Source organism: Desmodus rotundus, chromosome 4 (assembly GCF_022682495.2).
Source record: "Desmodus rotundus isolate HL8 chromosome 4, HLdesRot8A.1, whole genome shotgun sequence".
NCBI lineage: Eukaryota > Metazoa > Chordata > Mammalia > Chiroptera > Phyllostomidae > Desmodus > Desmodus rotundus.
The window spans coordinates 121,286,272-121,310,883 of NC_071390.1; the positions used below are offsets into that span (position 1 = coordinate 121,286,272).

At 36.9% G+C, this 24,612-nt stretch overlaps 1 protein-coding gene across 19 annotated transcripts in view; it reads left to right on the top strand.

Annotated features, from left to right (window-relative positions):
* Positions 1 to 24,612, top strand: part of ADGRL3 (adhesion G protein-coupled receptor L3) — a 757,443-nt gene that overhangs the window by 577,533 nt on the left and 155,298 nt on the right. For 14 of the 19 annotated variants that reach the window (XM_053922390.2, XM_045185777.3, XM_053922389.2 and 11 more), the window contains one exon: positions 23,731 to 24,033. In XM_053922390.2, the coding sequence (XP_053778365.1) occupies positions 23,731 to 24,033 (303 nt within the window). The remainder of the gene's footprint in view (positions 1 to 23,730; positions 24,034 to 24,612) is intronic. The other 5 variants (XM_053922391.2, XM_053922399.2, XM_053922394.2 and 2 more) reach the window with 1 other exon arrangement.

The following is a 24,612-nucleotide window of genomic DNA, read 5'->3' on the forward strand; positions in this document are numbered from 1 at the left end:
TGCCTGCCCTTTAAAGAGGGAGCTATAAAATGGAACTTGATCAGTGCATCAGTCCTGTAGAATCTTTTAAGCGGCGCATTGAACTAGTAAATTCATCCCATGTTTATGGTGAAATGTGAGCAAAGAGTTGTTTGTTTGTTTGTTTTGCTATTTGAAGTTGGTCCAGTAAGGAAGAACATTATTATTTGTTTATTTTTTAAAAGTTCTTTGAATAACCATTATCTTGGAGTTTTACTAAATACATTTGGAATACTTGTAAGACATAATGGGTATTTGTTTGTTTTTGAATTTATACCTTTTCTTCTTTACAGGAAATGTTACTTAATCAAAATGTCAATGTTGTGTGTTTCTGGTGATAGTATAGTTGATAGTTTATTTGTAGGAACGTGGGCCATACTCCAAAAAAGGAATATAATCTAACTTATTTTATGAAAGGGTGAACCAGAGAACCTTTTAAAATGACTTTTACATTCTAATTGTCTTTCATAATATGCAGGTTAACATGAAATGTCAATTCTTTATTTAGGTTAGTACAATATGTAAGAGTAAGGTTTATTTTTTGTTTAAGGGTCTTCTGACTCAATATATAAGATAATTGGTTGTAATATAAGTTACCATAATGCTATGATAAATTCAATATTATTCTTGATACCATTACTGTATAAACTTGTTATCTATAAATATACTAAAAAATTACATCCCAATGACTTAAGGAACTTGAGAAAAAAATCAAGGAACATAAAATATTCCATACAGAATAATATGATGACTACTTAACAAATCTATGTAACTCAATCCAGAAATGTAAAGTGTAACTCATTTTGTATTATTATTTATGCTCTGTTCCAGTGCTATGCCAGTTACTCAGTTTTTACATGGTAATACTTAGTAGGCACATGTTGGGCCTTGTACTTACTAAATTTTTAAAACATGTTTTATGCAAACTCTTAAATATCTCGCTACATAGCTTGCACAGTTATCACTTTCAGTGGCAATAATCTGTAAGCCACTTAACAAATTCTCTTACTGTGTGTATCTGTATTATTTATATCTCCTCCCTAGTAACAACACAAATACACATTACTTTATATAAATGTATGGATTTCTTTTGTAAAATTTTCTTATGGTATGCCCCTTAAGTAGAAATATAAAGAAAAAGGATTTCCTCCTCTGTGTGCTGTTACTTATTTTGTAGCCCAGATTTCTTTGTTGGAAACTTATTGTAAATCCTGTTTTCATTGAAGTTAGTTATGGAAAATCCAGCTTAGGTAGTGATTTAGACATGCACAAGTAAAAAAAGGAAGAATTGAAACATAAATGTTTCCAAGGATATGTGTGTTTTCCTTTGCCAATAAATAAAATGTCTTTGATTTTTAAAGGTCCTAGAAATATGAAAGTAAGTTAGAGATTACATCTTTCAACAAAATTCCCTAGCTTCTCTCCTTTTTTCCACCTTTTTCTTTCCCTCTGGGTTTCAGTAAGTCTTAAATTCCAGTTCTGAGTCTTCTAAATATCAAGAAATCTCTCTGTCCGTCTCTCTCTCTCTCTCCTCTTTCCTTCTTCTTTCTTTCCTCATTTTCTTCATCTGTGCCCCCATTTACCATTAGCACATTTTAATAGATAAATACCAAGTCTACCTATATAATCCAAACTCTTTCTGAGCTCCAATAATGAGTTTCTAATTCCCTGTTCGATAGCTCTGTCTGGATAACAAACTAATAATAAGAAAACATTTTAAAATGCACACTACCTTTTCCATCACCAGTGCCATTGTGACCCTACCATCCTTTAGCCCTACTGTTTATTGTAATAACCTACTAATTGTTCCTTCTACTTCTTCTTTCTCTTATCTTCTGTATTGTGTTGCCAAATTAATCTTCCTAAAACAGAACTTCATTCTCTGCTTATAAACCTCAATAGAAGCTTTAGTTTCTAACTAATTTAGTAGGCAATTAAAGTCCTTAGCAAGACAATCAAAATAGTAGAAAGTATCACCTCAGCTTACTTTTATAGCTTTGTAACCCAAATTTAAATGCCTTCCATTTATATTATTAGTCATCAGAACACTGCCAGTCATCCCAGATCAACCTGAAAGGTTCTTTAATTTACAAAACATTTACTGAATGCCCATTATGTAGCAGGCACTGAGAGTTTCAAAAATGAAAAAAAAAATCAAATACAACATGTAATTTCTGTTCTTGTGATACTCATTTCACTGATTTAAGATTTAAAACAACAACATAGTTCTATAATTATTGACAGTGTGAGTAGAACTTGAATTCCTTTCAATAGTGAGTAAGTATACACCAGACACAAAAAGTTATAAACAAGCCAATTCAATGGGAAAAGAATAGTAGTCTTTTTTACAAATCTTGCCAAGATACTTCATTAGCCTCATGCTAACGAGTGGAGTTGGACTCGTACATTATAAAACACAAAATTAACTCATAAGCCTAAATGTAAGAGCTAAAACTGTAAAATTGTTAGGAGAAAACAAGAATAAATCATCGTGACCTTGGGTTAAGCATTAGTTTCCTCAATATGACGCCCAAATAAAGCACAAGCAAAACAGAAAAACACATGCACTGGACTTTGTTAAAATGAGAAGTGATTATACTTTAGATCTAACTGTTAAAACAGTGAAGAGACCCACAGAACTGGAGAAATTATTCGTAAATCATATATCTGAAAAGAGAGATGTATTATAACATATAAAGAACTCTTACAATTCCATAATAAAAAAATCAAACAACCCAATTACTAATTGGCCCAAGGATCTGAACAGACATTTATCCAAGGAAAATATAAAATATCGATATCATGCTAAGATGGACAGCATTATTAGCCATCACGGACTTGCAAATTAAAACTGCAATGAAATACTACTTCATAAGCAGTAGACAGGCTGTAATAAAAAAAGCAGATACCTTTAAGTGTTGTCAAGGATATGGAGGCACTGGAACACTCATACACTGCTGGTGGGATTACAAAACAGTGTGGCCACTTCGGGAAACAGTCTGACAGTTCCTCATATGGTTACACAAAGAGCTGCCATACAATCCAGCAATTTCAATTCCTGGTGTATATCCAAGAAAAATTAAAACATATGTTCACCTAAAAAGTGTACGCAAATGTTCATAGCAGCGTTTATTCATAGCAGACAAAAAGTGGAAACAGCCCAAAAGCCCATCAGCAGATGAATAGATAAATACCATGTGGTACCTTCATAAATAGAATATAATCCAGCAGTTCAAAAGAATGAAGCACTGATTCGAGCTGTTCTGTCACAAAAAGGAAGTGACAGACACACCCAGATCTCAAACAGACTGGTGTGTTTAGACACTACGAAAACCCGGATCACAGGATAGTTGATGGGATGTGATTATAAAAAAGGCTGTTGAGGAAAGGAGAAGCCCTGTTATTCAGGATCCGTTATAAACACACTAAGGAGTTTAAGGGGATAGCCTATAAAGAGGAGAGAACCATGGAAGGGAGATGAGCAGTGGAATGTAATGATCATTGTTAGCTGTGTGGCCTTCTTAGAGGGAAGGCAACTTCTCTCTCTCTCTCAGTAAGAATGGAGTCTCCGAAACTATATTAATTTTCCCATCCTTTCCATACTGGTTTATGCTTAGCATATACTTAGTAGTGCTGGTGACACTAAAAATACATAATTCGTAAGATGATTTACATTTGTTTATTATTTATTTTAGACTTTTCCCATGGGTTAGCTCAGATTTTTATTTAATCCATCTCAAGTCAGTTGCTAGTCTCAATGTTTACCTTGTTTTAAAAAATGCCTAGCAATTCAAGCAAAGGAAAGCATTTTGTCTCCCAGAACAAAGCAAACAGCATTTTAAAAATCAGTATTTTTTGTTTACCTTGGTTATAGCAGTATTTAGATTTTCACCCTAGGACCAGGGTAACTTAAACAGTGTCTATGGGCAAGGGGAGAGGGGCACCAATTTTCTTTGTTCAGTTTTAAAATTATCATTTAGTTCTAACATGTAAACACAACGTGGTCAGAGTTTATTTTATGCTTTTAAGGTAAAATCCTCTTGTCAACCCGTATAGAAAGTACAAGTCCTGCTTTCAGTCCTTTGTTTAAAATTCACTGTAGTGCAGTACGATTTGCATGTTAATGATGTGACTCCAACTGTATAATAAACAGGAAGGGGAAGAACCAAACTGGTTTCAGAGAGCAGATTTGTTTGTTTTCATGATTCTTCCCTTAGATGTTGAACTTGAGAACATATCTATGAGGTATGCTTATGTGAAAGCTACAAATTTGTGATCATTGAATGAAGTGGCAACGGAGCAAGAAGTTTCATTCTCAGATTTCTCACTCAGAAAGCAACTGGACACTAGAGGCATTTGAACGTCTCTGGAAGGCAGATAGAAGGTAGTAAACAAGAGAGTGGCAGAGCTCATTCTATGCGGTGTAATCACTGAAATCAGAAAGCATGAAGCCACTACAATTTCTTTTTCTCTTCCCAGTTCCCCTGCCCACCCTTGACCCAGTTCAAGCATGCATTCGGGCTGTATGTTGCCCTTAAGTAAAACAGCTAAAGAAAACCACATTTTAAATATTAATGTGTGATTTGTGGAAGTGGGTCTTAGAAGTATTTGAATCACTAGAAATTGAAAAGGCATAATCTGTGTTTTATGAAAGCCATTCAATTTCCTTTAATGCACAGGTTTTGAGACATTTCACAACTTGAAAAGCAACCCTCCAGCCATTTCATGTTTAGGGTAATGTGTCTTTAAGAGGTCCTTAAAACTATCAGCATACGGTGGCCCTGTCATGAACAAACACGAATTAGAGGTAAACAAATCCCTGTAAATCTGGTTCTCAGACAGAGGTGATTTACCCCTAAAGAACGTTGGCAATTTCTAGAGATAATCTTTTAAAGATTTTATTTATTTCTTTTTTAGAGAGAGGAGAGGGGAGGGAGAAAGAAGGAGGGAAACATCAATGTGTGGTTGCCTCTCACATGGTCCTACTGGGGACCTGGCCTGCAACCCACACATGTGCCCCGACTGGGAATCAAACCAGCAACCATTTGGTTCGCAGGCCGGCACTCAGCCCACAGAGCCACACCAGCCAGGGCTCTAAAGATATATTTGGTTGTCACAACTGGAGGTCGTACTATTGGCATCTAGTGTGTAAAATCCAAGGTAGGCATCCACAATGCACAGGACAACCCCCTTCAGCCACACCCACCCAACAAAGACCTGTGTGTTGTAAAATGTCAACAACATTAAGGTTGGGAATTACTTCTCTAAACAAAGATAGGAATACAAATCATATCCTAAATGTTTCATTCCAATTCACAAACTGGAGAAAGAGTTAGAGTTTGTATTATATCTACTGGTATGCAGGGTGGATCAAAAGGAGTTTTACAGTTATAAGTAAAAGTTTATTTTTGTACTATTATGTATTAATTATTATACTATTTTCCATACCAACAACTGTAAATCTACTTTTGCCCCACTCTGTGTAACAATGCTACCCCAAATTTGGTGGCGTAAAGAATGCACATTTGTCATGTCACATATTACTTGGTTCAGGAGTCCAGGCCCAGCTTAGGTGGGTCTTCTATGAAGCTGCAGTCATGATGCCATGAGTTCACATTTGAGGGCTCAGCTGGGAGGGAGTCTGTTTCCAAGTTCGTGTGGTCCTTGGCAGCATTCAGTTCTTTGTGGACTGTCAAACTGAGGGTCTCGCTGTCCTCTGGCTGAGGTCCTCAGCCCCTTGTCCCACGGCCATCTCTACAGGCAGCTCACAAAATGGCAGCTTGCTTTTTCAAAGCCAGAAGGGAAAGTCTTCTCACAAGACAGACATTATGGTTATAAATGACGTCAGTTGTGCACGTGTTCACATACATCCCTCCACCTTTGTCATGTTGGGTAGAAGCAAAGACAGATCTACCCACATGCAAGGGTAAAAATAAACAAAAGTGTGAATACCAGTAGGTAGGGATCGTGGGGGATGTTTAGAAATCTGTCTGCCAGAGGGAGGTTCTTGTCTATTTGGTTTTGCATTTTAAAAACTGTTGCTATTTTAAAAGTTAATAGGCTAAATGTTAAACACTTGCATATTATACTGAGGGATTAGAGGGAAGACCACAGGTGACTGTCACCACTACTTTTTCATTTGTGTAGAATATTTGTATTGTCCTCAAAGTGCCCTGCTTCTCCGTGGACCTGTGCTTTGCCACCGTTTGCCTCCTCCCCCGTCTGTTTCGTTCTCTAGCTCTGTATGAAGAATTTTCACATTAGGTGGGGGTTGGAGATTGGGGATTTGGGAAGTGGAAAAGACATCTTGGGTTCGTCTTCATTGCTACTGATAGATGAAGATTCTTCTACGTTTCAAATACATAATTGTAAATAGGTTAAATGGAATAACAATAACTGAAGGTAATGGGAATTAAATAACAGAAAAATAAATATTGAATTTCCCTCTACCATAAGTTAAGTTTATTTTGTTATAACAAAAGTTGTTTGCTAGAGTCTTGCTGGGGAACTTCCTCTGTTTACTTTTTCATTAAGTATTTGCCTTTGCCCTTCGTACAAACCAGATTAGTTTATAATCTGTTTATAACAGTGTTGGAAGTTAATTTCAATGGTGAGAATGTGATACCACAGAGGTTAAAATATTAATGAGATTCATCGTTAAGCAAGGACACACAAGTATTAATGAACAAGAGTTGTGTGATTGCATTGAATTTTATCCATTTGTGTTCTTGTAAGATGTACAAATAACATCTAGTTCTTGTCAGATATTTTCACTATTAGACATACTGTAAGGCATATACTATGTATTTGATGCTTATGTGATGACTGCTGAAACTGTATTATGGTAGACACCAAGTGTATTTTTCACTTTCATAGGAGAAAATTGCACTCATTGTGCATAATTTTTAGGGACAAGGAAATTATATAGTCAAATAGTTTTTTCTTTTGTTTCCGTCAAATAACTTTCATTTATGTTTGCACCATTTGTGTGTCTTAAATATTCACAAGTACACCCAATATTTATGTGCCATATTATGTGCCAGTAACTGTACTAGATGTACACTATTGCATTATTATTCACAAGCGTATTTTCCCCGATATTTTATAAGGAACTAGCACTCCTCCTGGTTTAGATACCTGCCAAAGTCTCTCTGCTAGAAAGTGGAGGAGCTGGCACTCATGTACTGATGATGTCCCATGTGCTGATGTCCCTTCATGTGGGTCTGCCTAGCTGGTGGTGTAAAAAGTTGTCACTGCCAGGAATAATAAAATCTGGAGGTTTTATTCTAAATTATACTCTAAAAATAATAAACATATATTTTTATTCAAGTATGAGTAATCCAGAATAACAGTTTACTCATTCTTTCCCATTTTTTGTTTGCAATAACTATAGATTATATATTGAAAGGATCAGTGATTTAAAGGGGAGTGTGATGTGGAAGAGAAAGCGGTTAAGATTCAGAAGAAAGTACTTCAGAAAGAAACATTTGCACCATTGAAGATGACAAAGGGCCTTTTTGGGACACAGGAAATATATTTAGTGGTTAGAAGGGAGAGAGCAAAGGCAGGGAGGCTTAAGTGGAGGCTTGAGAGGTAGCAGGGTGAGGATTAACAGGCTTTTAAGCCATGTTTAAAGATTTTGAATTTATAGTAAGGCCAGGCGGGAGCTTTTAAAGAGCCACAACCCCATATTACCTTTCCCAGAGATCTCTCCAGGTACAAGATGAAAGGCAGATTATGGGTATGCAAGGAGATGACAACTGTTGACAGCTGCAACTCCCTGGGTGGACCTCAAGGGCATTATGCTCAGTGAAAAAGGGTCAACCTCTAAAGGGTTCATGCCTGTGATTTCATTTATATAATATTCTTGAAAGGAGGAAACTATTGAAATGGAGAGTAGATAAGTAGTTACCTGGAGGTAGAGATGGGGGGGTATGGATGGATACAAAGGGGTATAACACAAGGCATTTCTTATGTAAAGGTACAAGATAAATTCTATACCTTAAATGTGGTGGTGGTCACATAAATATGTACATGAGATAAAATCACGTATGCACATGAATGAGTGAATGCATATAGGTTAAAAATGGTGAAGACTAAATATTAAAATGTTGTCAAATTAACAGTTACATATCAAAGCCCATTTGCAGGCTTCGATATTCTATCGTAGCTAATGTGAGTTTTCATCATTGAGGGAAGCTGAGGAAAAAGATTATTTGTACTATTTTTGCAGCTTCCTGTGAGATTATACATATTTCAAAATAATTTTAGAAAAGACCGTTACAATCAAGCAGGAGTGAATTGAGGCAATTCATTAGCATGCGTTTATACACAAAATTTTAATAGAGTATCTCCTCTGTGTCCCTCGCTGTTCAAGGCCCTGAGGATGGATGCTCAGCAAAACAGCAGCAGTCTTTCTTCAGACTTTGGGCTGCCAGAAAGCCGCTAGAGTTCGGCCTGCGGAGAGTGTTGTACACGTTTTCTACACTCTCCCGTATCAAGACCATTCTGTGCTTCCAAGAGATCGAACTATTGGTAGTACTTGTTATCACTTGTGAACTCCAAAATTATATGGGTCATCTGTAATTTGAATTCCACAATAATTTGATCTTATTCATATTATACATTTCAATATCGATTTAAAATGTCCCTTTCCTGTCCCATCTCCCCCTCTATTTTGTTTTTGGAGCTAAATACTGAATTTTAAAAAATGATATACTCTATATGCCCCCAAAATCTATCTCAAAATTTGAAATACCACATAGCAAGCAAATGATTTTGAAGAAATATGTTTCTCTTTATTTACCTTCTTTTTTCTTAAAACAAATTGCTTCCATTGTAGTGAGATAACAGGCTGACACATCTTCCTAAACTGGTTTGGGTAAAGTAGGTGGTAGATTACTACTGGGGTTTTCAATGTCCTTCAGAAACTGAGGTGAAAAAGATAAACTGTATATACCTCAATGTTCACAGCAGCATTATTCATTATAGCCAAGTGCTGGAAACAGCCCAAGTGCCCGTCAGTAAATGAGTGGGTCAAAAATCTGTGGTCCATTTACACAATGGAATAATACGCAGCAGAAAGAAGGAGCTCCTACCCTTCGTGACAGCATGGATGGAACTAGAGCATTATGCTAAGTGAAATAGGCCAGGCAGTGAAAGACAAATACCATATGATCTCACCTATAAGTGGAACCTAATCAACAAAACAAACAAATGTGCAAAATTGAACCAGAGACTTGGAAATAAAGAACAAACTGACAGTGACCAGAGGGGAGAAGAGGGGAGCCGGATAATGGGGGAGAGAAAAGGAAGGGGCAAGCAAAGGAACAGAAATAGAGGACTCACGGGCATGGACAATGTGGGGGATTGCCTGTGGGAGTGGGGGGCATGGAGTAGGGGAGATCAATGGGGTAAAAGGCAGGACAACTGTAAATGAACAACAAGAACAAAAAATATAAACATTATAATTTTACTTCAGGCTGGCTTGTCTTCTTATTATATAAATGCAGGAAATAATTCACCTTTCTAAGTTAGACGGCTATTTATAGCTCTCCTGAAACAGAGTTGATGACATCTTTGGATAATTAAATTTGATTTTAATAATGTTATTATTACTGAATGTCTATTGTATGTCAGTATTGTCAAAGTAAATATAGAAGTCCATATTTTTCCAGGATAATATTTTATTAGAGTTTTTCCACTACCATTTATCCTTATGCCCTCCTCCTCCTCCTCCTCCGCCTCCGCCCACCCCTCTCTCCCCACCCTCGCAGTCACCGCCATCACCACACGGGTAAACTGAAGGAAACTCTGGCTTTCTGGAAGATTAATTTGCTTAAAGCCACACTTTCGCTAGTAGATAAGTATCTGATATTTGAACCTGAAATCAATGCTCCTTGTAGGACTCCTCACTGACTTTTATCTTATTTTATTATTAATGCAGTAAATGAACTGTTTTAGGAAGCTTTCAAGGTCCCCTCACAGGTTTTCAAATATAAACAAAGAATTTTTTTGGAGTAGAAGAGTCCAGTATAATCAATATCTATTTTATTTACTTGTTTCTCCAGCAATTTGAAATATATATGTGATGCGCACATATTTGTATGTACATAAGTATATGTCTGGATGGTCTTTTATGATTGTTGTTGTTTTTTAGAGAAATATGAAAAGTATTATCTTGTGGGAAGATTTCCTCACAGAATCAACTGGCTTCTTAGACTCATTTCTCACTGTTTGTGGAATGCACAACTCCAGTCTCTTAAACAGAGAATAATCAGGAGAAAGCAAAATGGGGAGGTTTGTGTTACTCTATTAATTTGGAAGGTGATGGGTAGGCATAGTTTGCATGAATATTAAAAGAAAATAAATTCTTTGGTGTCCAAATGAGTGAGGAGAAGTTGCAAAATTCTCAACTTGAGGATTAGTTGAAACATTTGACTTAGAGATAAATGTCACGAATTCTGTTCCTGAATCTATAACAGAAAATGCCGTGGCCACATCATTCAACCACCTAATCCTCAGTTCAACATAGACAGTTCATACCCTTTCCTTTATTCTAGGTGGAAGTAATTATGAATTAATAGTATCTATATAAATATTTAAGTTCTTGAGAGCCTAGGTCTATAACTTCCGGTACTCATATTATGGCTACTGATGTTGTGTAAGTAAGAAATTTGAAACTCTAGTATAGTAAGTCTTCTTACAAAATCGAATCTGGAGTAGGTGACCACATTATTTAATCCAGCTTTATCAAATTTATAGTGTAATTGAGGTACAGTAGTATACACAGTTATACTGAAAATACTCTTCAGAATACAGCATATTTATCCTGTCGCTCACCCAGCAGGCATTACTGAGGGTTTAATGTATGTCAGGTAGCATATGTGCATGGAAAACAGGGTAGAATGTCAAATTTTTCTGCACTCAGGAAGAGTTGTAGAGCAGCAATTTTCAACCAGGGTGCCACAAGAATTTTTAAAACATGCAGTACCTGACGGTTTAGTCGGGGACACTGACCTCTTTTCCCCTAGATTGTCAAATAAAAAAAAAATGACAACATCCAACATGACCATAGCCATCTGGCATGAATGTCCTGTCTTGAACCACAAATACATAGGTCGTATAACAGTTTCATCTGATTGGTCATGCCACCAAATCAGTTTGCATCTGATTGGTTAGTTTTGGTAACAGGAATCCATATACACAAGTATAGGCACCTGATTTTTTAAAAAGTCACTATGGAGCAAAAAAAGATAGATAATTAATATTATACCTATTATACCTATTATTTTTAGCCAGGCAAAAAGCATATTTTTGTGTGCTGCAGAATTTTAGTAATTAATTCATGTGAACCATGAGATGACAGAGGTTGAAAATTTCTGTTGTAGGGTATAAATGTAGTTTTGGCAGAATGATGTATCTATCAAGTTTGTAATCTGTGTGCTGTTAGTTAAGTGATCTTGAAGGAATTCCAATATTTTTGTGGTTTCACTTGAAATTAAGAATCATTTACATGGAGCTCTCTTTTCCTTCGTATTATTGAAATCACTTGGTAACTTGTTTGGTGGCCTCACCAGTGTTAGACGGTGGGCCCAGCGAAGAGCCACACTTTGGCTTGTACGACTCCTCATCAGACAACCCTACCCACCTTATAAGCTCTTTTAGGAGAGGGACCCTGTTTTGTGCAACCTGGTATTTCCACTCTAGCAGCTGATTGGATCTCCTCTTTATGTCACACTTAGATTTATTTGAGGAAAAATCAGTGCTTGAGCTCTTTTTATTTTTTAAGAAATATTTAAGGCACTTAAAAGAAATATAATATTATCCTTTTCTCCTAGATTCTAACTATAAACAACAAACCAAATAACAGTGGCTACCCCAAAACAGGGCCTTATATTTTATAAGTTTCTCAGAAACCTTTGCATTTGTAACAAGGATGGACAAATACATATTTTAAGCACCCGCAATGGATCAAAGTTTCTAACACTGTGTTCTTAAATAAACAGGAGTTTAAGTGATGACTTCTCCTTTACTGTTCAATTTAAGTGTTTCATTTCCAAAAAGAGAATAATTTTTAAAATTTTATTTTAACTTCATAATTGTAAATATCATCCATAACCCCTACAGTTCAGTATCACTGTATCTTCAGAGGTAAACTACACTTCACAACTTAAAATAATAAGACGTATGTCACTGCAGGTATCAGGCAGTAACTCCAGTAACTGGATAACATTAATGTCAAAACTGGGGAATAAATCCCAATATCAAAGCTAGGAGTAAAAAATTATTCTAAATCCTAACAACAATTCAACTATTTACCCTTCTTGAATGTGCTGCTGGTTGTCAAGAAATCAGTAAACTGAAATTCAGATGAATTTATTCCCCTTTTACTTGTTTGTTTGATTTCTCACCACCAGGGTTTACTTGATATTCACATAAATTAACACTCGATAGAAATTTTACAGTAATGAGAACACCAATGTAACTTTACTGTTTGTAAGTCCGGAATCCTTAGGCATATTCTCATAGAAAATTTATAAAACTTCCTGTTTGAAGTATATATTTATGTGGTTGTTTCAATTTTAAATAACTAACAGTAATTGATAGGGAGCTGGAGAAGAATTTACATAAGAAGGACTCTAAGTCTTCTTTTATTAAAAAAAAAAAAAAGAAGATACCCTGGCTGGTGTGACTCAGTGGATTGAGTTCTGACCTGTGAACTAAAGGGTCATGGGTCCAATTCCCAGTCAGGGCACATGCCTGGATTGCAGGCCCAGTCCCCAGTCCGGGGCACATGAGACAAAACCACACATTGGTGTTTCTCTCTCTCTCTTTCTCCCTTTCTCCCCCCACTCTGAGAATGAATGAATGAATGAATGAATAAATAAATAAATAAAGCTTTTAAGAAAAGGAAAATATCAGTTTGACCAACAATTACAGAGCACCCACCATATGCCAGTGAGGATCATAGTATTCACATTCAAAAGCCATCACCTCCTGTTTCTGGTATTTAATAAACTAGAGTCTCAAATTCTTGCCGACAGTCCTGGGTCATCACCATGCTCTTTTTTATATGAGTGCGTCCCATCACGTTCTAGTCATCATCAATACTGCTGCAACCTCAGGTGTGTAGTCGAATAGATCATCGCCCTCTCTACTTTTCTTCTCCCATTCAGCCACTCTTAAACACAGCAAGCCAAGTGATACTATTAAACGTAAGTCAGACCACTTCATTCCTCTGCTCAGAACTTTCCAGTGGCTTCCCACATCAGATGGAGTTAATGCCTAAGTCCTCACTGTTACCTGTAAAGTCCTATGTGCTACTATCTTCCACTGTTTCTCTGACCTCATTATATACCTACTGTTTTTCCCTCACACACTCTGGTCCAGCCACACTGGCCACTTCACTGTGTCTGAGCCTTTGCAGATGCTGTTTCCTCTGCCTGGAATGACCCCCAGTTATTCATATCTCTCACTCAGCCACTCCCAGCAGGTCTTCCTTGTCATCTTAACAGCTAGACTATGCCTGACACGCTGTAAAACGTGCAGTCCCCCTGCTCCAACACTTCCCGTTACTTTCCCTGCATTATTTCTTCTTCTTGTCATCCTTAGCAGTTTTTAATATCTAATATATTTTAATTCTTGTCGTATGTATTGGTTAGCTCTCCTCCTAACATGCAAGCTTTATGAGGGCAGGGATTTGCTGTTGTTGTCATTGTTTCATTCATTTCTGATCCCCATCACTTACAATAGCAGTTGGCACATACTAAGCAATGAATATTCCTTGCTTGAATTAAGAAATAAATAGCAATACTATTACTTATAGTAAACATTTATTAAAATGTTATTCTCTGTCACTTACTTTGCCGAGTACTTTCAAATCCATATCACCATTTTTAAATAATTATGTATATTATTATAGGCATAATCATTTTATTACACTTGCTTGTATTGAAGTAACTCAGATATGAAACTTTTTACCAATTGAAAGTTTGTGGCAACCCTACATTGGTGCCATTTTTCCCACAGCATTTGCTCACTTCATGCCTCTGTGTCATATTTCGGTAACTTTCACAATATTTCAAACTTTTTCATTATTACTATATTTGTTATGTTGACCATTGATCTTCGATATTACTAGTGTAATTGTCTTGAAGCACCACGTATAATTGTCTATGCACATATAAGACAACAAACTTAACCTGAAGCCTCGTGTGTTCTGACTGCTTCACCAACCAGCCATTCCCATGTCTCTCTCTGTGTCCTTGGGCCTCAGTTCCCTGAGACACAACATGTTGAAATCAGGCCAATTAAAAATGCTACAGTGGCCTCTAAGTGCTCAAGTGAAAGGAAGAGTCACACATCTCTGACTTTAAAACAAAAGCCAGGAATGATTAAGCTTAGTAAGGAAGGCATGTCAAAGCCGAAATGCCTAAAGCTAGGCCTCTTGCCTCAGTCAGCCAAGTTGTGACGACTGCAAAGGAAAAGGTCTTGAAGGCAATTACAAGGGCCACTTCAGTGGGCGCACCAAATGCAGCAGGAGGACTGGGATTACAAGTGGAGCTTGGAGATGGGACTGAATTGCGGCAATCCCATGATAAAATTTCAAAAAATGGAGATTTGCTCTCTATAGAGGAGCAAAGAAAGCTGTTTCTTGAGTTGAAGTCAACTCCTGGTGAAGATGCTGTGAGGATTGTTGAAATGACAACAAAAGATTTAAGATATTACATAAACTTAGTTGATAAAGCAGTGGCAGGGTTTGAAAGAATTGGCTCCAATTTTGAAATTTCTTCTGTGGATAAAATGTTATCAAACAGCAGCCCATACTTACTATAGAGAAATCACTCACAAAAGGAACAGTCAACTGGTACAGCAGACTTCATTGTTATTTTATTTTAATGAAGTCACCACAACATGCAGCCACCAACACCCTGTTCAGACAGCCTCAACGTCATGGCCAGGCCCTCCACCAGCAGAAAGATGACAACTTGCTCAAGGCTCAGGTGATGGTTAGCATTGTTTAGCAATGAAGTATTTTTTAAATTAAGTCATGTATGTTGTTCTTTAGATACAATGCTATTGCACACTTAATAGACTACATTATAGTGTAAAACATTTTTACACACACTGGAAAACCAAAAAATAATGTGATTGGCTTTATTGTGATATTCACTTTATTCTGGTAGTCTGGGACCAAATCCACAGTATCTGAGATACACCTGTTTGTCCGCTTAGTGAAAAAAATAAAAAAATCTAAGGCACAGAGAAGTATTTTTTGTCCAAAGTCACATCTCTTTTAAATTAGTATTTATCTCATTGTATAATGAGAAATTTCTGTTATTATTACAGTACTTTATCAATTTGAAGATTCTCATGATTTCACATTTTAGCATTTCATAAGTTGGAATGTGCCTACCTATTGAAGACATGTCAGAGTGTAATTGGCAGAGATTTTTTTCTAAGTGATGCATAGGCACATACATAGGCATAGGCATAGCTGTACCTTCCACAATATACAGTATGCCATAATCTCCTTCAGGGAGTCTCTTTGCTTCATTTCCAAATCCCTGATGCCCAGCACAAAGTGTAATGTAAAGCAAACACCAGCAAATACATAGTGAATGAATAAATATGGTTAGCACATTTCTCCTCTTTCTATTCCCTATTTGCTATCTTCATTAACTTCTATAAAGCCTCTGAGAGAAGGCTTTTCTAAGGCAAGGAACATGATATCTATACTCAACATTTTATTCACAATGCAATGCCTGACATACAGTAGTTGATTAATAAATATGGATGGAATGATCTTGTAATTTTCAGACCTGAGCTCTCTTATAGGCAAATAATATATGCCACAGTTCATTCATTTTTAAAAAATGACCTCAAACCTGTGTGAAGTTAGGAAATTCATTTAACCTCTCTAATACCGCAATTGTATGTAAAGCATAGCATACTTCCTGATACATGATATGGGTATGAAAAAAGCCAGCTTTATGTCCCAGTATTGTTGGCTGATGATTTATTGCCTGGTTATATGCTGAAAAATGTATTAAGTGTTCTGGATTCTGCACTGTTTTCTAAACTGGTCTCGAATCCTTACTTTTAGAGAACCAGAAATGCCATGAACAGAAGGAAATGAGCCCAAAGAGGATAACATTCCTCCCCTGTCATCAGCAGTGGGCAGGCTGCTTTCTCGCAGATCAAGCCGAGTTTCTCAATATTCCGCGCAAGTCAGTGTGGTTAAGAATGGGGAGTCTCTGTAACAATGCCTAGGTTATTTCTATGTTTTTAACCTTTGAAACTTTACTGAATCTCTTGAGACTTCAGTTTTACCATCTCTAACATGAGGATAATTAATAGTTTCTTCTCACAAATTTGTTGTCAGAATTAAATGGACCAGTACCTAGAAAGTGCACAGAATAGTCCCTAGTCCATACTGAGTGGTCCGTGAGTACCAACGGGTCTGGACCATGCCAATACCATGAAAAGCATATGTGAGCAATGTTTGGGACAGATTAATTTCCAAATTCATCGTGAGGTTTTACAGGTGTTGCTGTCATTTAATTTTGCATAAAGTTTTACCTATAGCATACAGTCCTAATGGAAAGGGGATTTTATCATTTGCCAGCTATGTAAGCTTGGAAAAACTAATCAGTTTGATTTACTTCCTCTCCAAAATGAAGAATACTTATTCAAAGGTTATTATGAATACTAAATGAGGGCAAATATATAACACATACAACAGACTTCCTGGTATGATAGGGCCAAATATGTCTCAGATAATTTTAATAAGATGCCCCCAAATTCTATATTTTAGCTTATAAATTTACATGGTGGGGCCACTGCAAGGTCAGGTTGACTAGAACAGATACATACTTTCCTCTATTTATAGTAAGGATATACCTTGTGAGAGAATCAGAAAATATAAATGGCTCAAATTACAGAAATAGAGATACTTTCACATGGCTGAAAATGTGGAATTCTCACTGTCTCAAGAGGCCATAAAGCCAAGTACTATAAATGTCTTTGGAAAGCAGTTGTATCATTTTAATATTGGTGATATTAATGTTTAAAAACAAAACCAGGCACAGTCAAATCTGCTGCTACCAACTGATGTCCACGGGCCGGCAGAGTTTCCGTCTTCCACCCAGAGCGCTGGCCAGGCTGCCGAAAGTTACCTGCAGCGTTGTTATGGTTTCAGTTTTCTTATTTCCTCTATCAGGCCCTTGGGAAGAGTTCTTGAATAATTGACCTAGGAATTAAATAAATACTTGGAGGATGGGGAGAATGAACTGCTTTTGTAATCAGCAAAAATATGGTATCTTGGAAGAAAGTTAAAACAAAATAAAGGTTCCTAAAGGGAAAACCACGAGGGAGGTATGTACATTAGAGAGGAATGAAACAAAATAATAAAAGGGAATCAGGAAGAAAGTCCATGCACCTTAAAAACAGAGGGTAAACAATTATTGTGAAGTTTATCGTATTGTATATTGTTTTAAATAGTACATTTTTATAAATGCCTGTATTAGCCTGCTAGGCTGCCACAACAAAATACCACAGACTAGGTGACTTATACCACAGAAATTCATTTCTCACAGTCCTGGCAGCTAAAAGTCCAAGGTCAAGGTGCTGCCAGGGCGGGTTTCTCCTGAGGCCCCTCTCCTTGACTTGTGAATAGTAGACTTCTCACTGTGCCCTCCCAGGGACTCTGATCTTTCTTTGTTCATGGGTCCATGGTAACTCTTCCTCTTCTTACAAGGACCCCAGTCCTTTCAGGGCAGGTCCCACCCTTAAGACCTCCTTTAAATCTTAATTGCCTCTTTAAAGTTCCTATGTTCAAATACAGCCAGATATGGGTCAGGGCTTCAACATGGGAATGTTGGGTGAAAACAATTAAGTCCATAACAAGGTCCATCCCAAATAATAAATATATTTTCTGCTCAAGGGTAATAATGTTTCATTAGAATTACTTTCTTCAGTCTCTTTTTTATGGAAGACTCAGAAAATATATGAAATAATTCAGAATGTCATCTTTCTTTGCCTTGATATCATTTCTTTAATTGTAAATTTATAAAGTTTACTTTGTAATAATATCTTCATCTAACCCATTTTAAAATTTTTCTGAAAATTTAGCAGGCAGACCTGTGAGCCCTGCCAGCCGGTTGCAGTGCACCACTGAAGCCTCTGTTACCATTTTCAAATAGTAGTTCAGAAGTGAAGCGGACAAACCAGGGTCCAAAGATATCACAACTGTAGATCAAAGTTTGAAAAGGGATTTGGAGCATCTTCAGAAATCGCAGTATAAAATTCCATGTCTTAGGCAAGTCCTTTTGGAAATGGCAATGCCTTGTGAAATCAGGATCTTGGTGTATGACCTTGTAAAATTAGTCTCTCTGTGCCTCAGCTCCTGACTTTCCTAGTCTTCCCCCTATGAAGGCAGGGACCAGGGCCTTTTGATGTGACATGCTCCCAAGAGTCTAGTCCAGTGTCGGACTTGGCCTTAAGGAGTTCCGCATCCAGATGAGACAAAACACAAAAATGAAACTGTTAGAGAAGCTGCAAGATCACTGCATCACATTCCCACCTAGATTTCCTCAGTCTTCTGTCTCCCCCTAAGCGAGCAAAGGGAAGGCCAGGGCATCACCATGCCCATTTGGTTGCCCTGCAGAGAGAGAGCTGCTCCAGGCAGCAGGCTAGTGCCCCCCACCAGAATATCATTTTGATGCCTTATTTTGAAAATCACAGAACATAGAATCTGGGAACAGTGGTTTACCTACTGCATGTATGATTATGATGCATTTGCCATTTGAACTTACATTTTCTCATTTGTAATAGTAGAAATTCATAGTTACATTTACTCTGAACATTTTTTTAGAATTCAATGAGATAATAAAGGTAAACAAAAACATTGCAAAAGGTAAAACCCTATAGAAATGTTGCTTATGTTTACTGCTTTTTATTAGTATACACCACAAACTTATAACCTGTAGATATATTCAAAATGATATTTATTCTTTTCAAGGCAGACTGAAGGAAAAAAAATAAAACAAATCAAAATAAAAGTATGAAATAAGCCATTGGCAATACATTTCAGGAGACAGGATAATTAAATTTTTCTTTTGGAAACAAGGTTAATTATGAAAGGAAAATATTATTTGAAGTTTTTTTAGTTACTTTTATGAAAGTACTAATCTGTATGAGAACAATGACAAAATCATAAAGAAAATTGTATAATTTCGATAAGGTTTTATATGTAAGTAGTAATTCAAACTTATTTTCTTTTACACAGCGACCTTTCTTTGATATACAAGCACATGGGGTACTTTATACCATATAATTGCATTACTAGCAAATGTCACCAAGTAAGATTCAATAGGAGTATACATTCGAAAAGTGTCATATCGCTTCTCCCTCCCTGGAAAAGAGAGAAACAAACTCTCAAGGCGTATGATGTAGGCTGGAGCCCGGCCAAGGTGTTGCCACGACTCTTCAGTGACTCTAGATCTTTATCTGCAGCATCTAGCAAGAGCACACGTTCTTTCTGGGGCACTGGTGACAACTTGTACATCACTAGTACTGACGCAGCTGAGAGGTGGCATTGAGCAGAGCCCTTGGGAGTCTCACACAGCAGTAAACGGAAAGGGAAGGATGGGGATCAAGGACAACTTTTAAAATTGACTTTCATTCTGCTTAAACTCAAAAGGAATGATATAACCCTGCTTGTAGACATCTCTCTGTGGCACAGTTCCAAGGAAATAAGTTCCTTCCTGAGGCTTAATATTAGTATGTCTATATTAAATGAAGTGCTTGCAATGTACGCCACACCAAATTGAACTTTTAAAAAATCTTCTTTGTCAGTGTTAGTGCTTCATAAGAGGACTGTAAAGAGTCAGTTTAAATGTGGTTGTTCTAACATGGAAACAGTTTGAGAAAGAGGGGGCTTAGTATCATTCCTGTTTATTTTCTCTCTAAGTCGTCTAGTGTTTTTTTTTTTTAATGTAGAGAAAATGCATTTATAAAATAACTTCTCCAGGCCTTGGCCTGGTGGCTCAGTTTGTTGGAGCATTGTCTCCTGCACCAAAAGGCTTGCAGGTTTGATTCCTGGCCAGGGCACACACCTAGGTTGTGGGTTCGATCTCCAGTCGGGGTGCTAATGGGAGGCAACCGATCGAAGTTTCTCTATCACAGTGATGTCTCTCTCTCTCCCCCATCTCCCTCTAAAATCAACAACAACAAAAAAACCATATCCTCAGATGAGGACAAATAAATAAATAACTCATCGTATTAACTGTAGGAACTTTCAGCTGTCCTATTTACTATTTCCCTCTATCTTTTCCCTTCTTTTGTGAAATTTCACAACTAGACCCTCTCTTCTTTCTTGACCATCCCTGATATGCACCTGTCTTCACTGTGATTTTATTTACTCTTGATCAGGAACAAGGTTAACAGGAAATAATCTTGAACAAAACACATGTGTCTGTATAACCCCACTTTGGTATTTTTGAAAAGGCCCCTTGATGGAAGTGGCATGCAATCCAAGCCCAAAGAATACATAGGGCTTAACTAGGTGGAAATTCAGTCAGAACACTACAGCATATTCAAACAGCCCGAGGCAGAAGGAAGAGGGTGCACTTGGAAAACTACTGGTAACTTTATTTGGTTTAAGTGTGGAGTTAAAAGATGAAGAAGCATTATAAATGAACTGGGGAAATAGATTTAGGAAGAGCTTTAGGTGCAGAGAAAAAGAGCCCAGCCTTTGGAGAACAGAGAAAAACTATTTAAGGATGCTAGTCTGGGGAATAAAATATTCCAATTAATACCACATCAGATGTCTATGGCACTAGGTAGAGAATGGTCTGACAGCTAACTTTAGAGAAAAATAAAGGACATTGATTTTTCCTTTGTGGTGCTGTTGTTAAATCCATTTTGGTGTGATAGTGTACTCTTTAAAACCTGAAACCTAGAGTACTTAAATTTGGGGCAATAATATATATCGTATGTGTATTATGTATATATATATATGATGTGTGTGTGTATATATATATACATGAGGAATAAATGTGTATATATGTATATGTGTATATGTTTTTAAATTCTATATATACACATATGTATTTGTATATGTGTGTGTGTGTATATATATATATATATATATACATATATATATATAAACTCTATGCTTAGTGATAGCTCTATTTCAAATTGTCCAAGTACAAAGTCACGGAAAACAAAAATCTTGTGATAAGGTATCATTGCTAATTATCTATGATTTGTGTGATGGAGACAATAGGCTGACAGATCTTTTCACTGCATGTGGGATTCTATAGTTTTACTCTAGTTCATAAACTTTCTAAATTTTGAGCATTAGTTAAATAATATAGTTAACTGCAATAAATCTCTATTTTACATGATAAAACAAAATAAGACAAAGAAGAGCTAGAAATGCTTTGTTTGAAACCAAAACTGTAGCTCATTATCAATGAAAAGTTCAGGGTCTCTGTCAAAAATTAGATTACTTACAATGGCCCCTTCCGAAGTACAAATGTGATGTGACATTATTTAAATCGAAGGAGACAGCAAAAATACTTGCAGTTAACTTTTAACTCTTGCCCAACTACTTCATCAAGTAGTATGAAGTCAAAAGAGTTCCTCCACTAGCTGGAAAACCTGCACAGCATCCATGCTTGCATCTCAGCAGCGGCAACACTGACACATGTGTTTTAGGGCTAATGATTAACATCAATAAAATAATGGGTATTTAATATTAATTTATTTTATTAACTAATTTTGGTATAAATACATTTTCAGTTGTCATTACATGTTCTTAATTGTATGATTTTTCTTTTTGAAACATTTAAAAGTCTTTGAAGCATACAATATTTTTATATTCATATTTTTACTGTATGTAATTTTAAGAATTCAATTATATTTATTCAGAATGTTATATTAAATTTTATATTTGAATTGTTAAGTGCATAGTGTCAGTCATTTTATTTTATGAATTCTGAATTTTTCTTTTCCAAATATAGATATTGAAATGCTGGTATTGGCATTTTGCTCTGGTATTGCTTTCATTAGCAAACAAGGTTAACTGCTGTTTTCATCCATTGATGATAGTGAGCTGAGCAGATTACGGGGACTGGGGCGAGGTCAAAATAAATGAATGAGGCAGATGCTGTCTATGGAAGAAGAGGAGCAAAGATATTCTGCTTCTTGTGTGGACTTTGAATAAATATATTTATGAACATTATCATTCACATAGAGAGGGAACACAAGAGAAAGAGGAGGAACCCTGAGAAAAGGGGAAGGAAACAGAAGAACAAGAAGACAAGTAACAAATAGCATCATTTAGAAAATGCTACAATTTCAATGAATCATTGTGCAGGAAATTCACTCCCACTGCCCCCTGCCATCTCTGTACTGGTTTTGGAAGTTTTAGGTACATCAAATACACTGTGAAGGATTTGGCACCTCTTCTGGGATAGCCCAGGCAAGTCGAGGACAGGTTAAAGAAAGCAGACAATGAATAACAAACATCAGGAAGCTCACTACAAGATTCCTTTCAGTTCCTTAAACCTGAGCTACTATGAATCTGGCTGGAGTCAATGCCCCTAGGACTTCCTGCCAGTCTGTGAGGTTAGGAATACTACAGTAGTTTCTAATGTTATAGTGAAGAATGCAGTGTGGGTATGTGTGTACTCTAGCATTCCTATGATGAGATTATGAATATATTTTTCCAGAAAGATGATTCACTACAGTGATTACTTCCATAGTATGGGCAGGACATTCCTTTGAATACATTATTGGTTTAAATACCTGTGCTATCTCAGCAAGGTGCATAACTACTTTTATGTGGAACCTGAAATACATGTTCCCCTTTTTAAAATAATCTTGGGAAATAATTTATGGACCTAATTAATTGGAAACTACTTACATTTTACATTAGTAAATGTCAAGTTTGAAAGTTTTGATGCCATGGGTCAGTTCTGATCAGGGTAGCTCCATCAATCTACTTTAATTTGTGTTAAGGACACTATAACTGCATGTTACTTTTCAGGCCAGGAGCCTTTTAATTTTGATTTTTTTGCCTCTCCCCTATTTGCTGCACCTTTAGATATTCACGTTACATTTAATGTGAAAGAATACTGTGCCCTGGCCAGTGTGGCTCAGTAAATTGAGTACAGGCCTGCAAACTTCAGGGTCGCTGGTTTGATTCCCAGTCAGGGCACTTGCCTGGGTTGCAGGCCAGTTCCCCAGTAGGGGACGCGTGAGAGGCAAAAACAGATTGATGTTTCTCTTTCTCCTTCCCTTCCCCTCTTTCTAAGAATCAGTACATAAAATCTTTATAAAAGAGAATATTGTATATGCTTTCTCCCTTTCTATGCCAAGTTTGAAAATTCTAAGGAAGGGGCTTTAAATTATAATCCTGTAATTGTATAAAGACAGGAAACATGAAGAAGCTTACTGCAGAGCTGAACTGTGGAGTAATTTGTTTCCTGTGATTTGAGAAGAACCATGAACCTATGGTGGGTATGGGTTAAATGGCTGTCCTGGTACTTAAGCACCACTCTGAGACCTTGGAATTGGCTTTTTTTCCCCATGTTTAGGACACTGAACTGGCAAATAAAAATGGTGTCTAAAGTATTAGGACATTTTGAGGTCCTACTATGAACAAGCAATGTAGGAATTTTCTTTCGAATTTTATTCCAGAAATTTCTACTACAGGACCACTTGGCATGGGAAGCACCACCACCAGTACCACCCTTCGGACCACAACTTGGAGCTCAGGCAGGAGTACCACCCCGTCAGTGTCAGGAAGAAGAAATCGGAGTACCAGCACCCCATCTCCAGCTGTTGAAGTGCTTGAAGACATTATCACACACCTTCCATCAGCATCATCCCAAATCCCAGCTCAGGAAGAGAGCTGTGAGGCTGTGGAAGCCCGAGAAATCATGTGGTTTAAGACCCGCCAAGGACAGTTGGCAAAGCAGCCATGTCCCGCAGGAACTATAGGTATGTCTGTCCTACAGAGCTAAGCTAAAGGTGTGTTGTTACTTTGGCTTGCTCTTCTGACACTCTTTTTTCTTTTTCTTTCTTTCTTTCTTTCTTTCTTTCTTTTTTTCTTTCTTTCTTTCTTTCTTTCTTTCTTTCTTTCTTTCTTTCTTTCTTTCTTTCTTTCTTTCTTCTTTCTTTCTTCTTTCTTTCTTTCTTTCTTTCTTTCTTTCTTTCTTTCTTTCTTTCTTTCTTTCTTCTTTCTTTCTTTCTTCTTTCTCCTTTCCTTCTTTCTTTCTTTCTTTTTGTTACTTCACATTTACTTAAATTCTGGACTCAGCTAAATGTCAGTTTAAAGCAATGTATTTTCAGAATTTGAAAACACATTCTATAGAGGCAACCGCTGAGAATTTGGTGGGAACATGTTGAGATCAGCACTTTTCACTCTTGGTGTGGGGTCTCTGGATGGAGTTACCCTTAGGCTGTAGTGTTCAGGCTACTCCAGGGAGATAGCTCTTCATGCAACAGCTAGAGAGAAAGCTCTGGAGTGCTGGGGGGTGGTGCTCATGTCTGTTAATGGCCTCAAATATCAATTGCAGA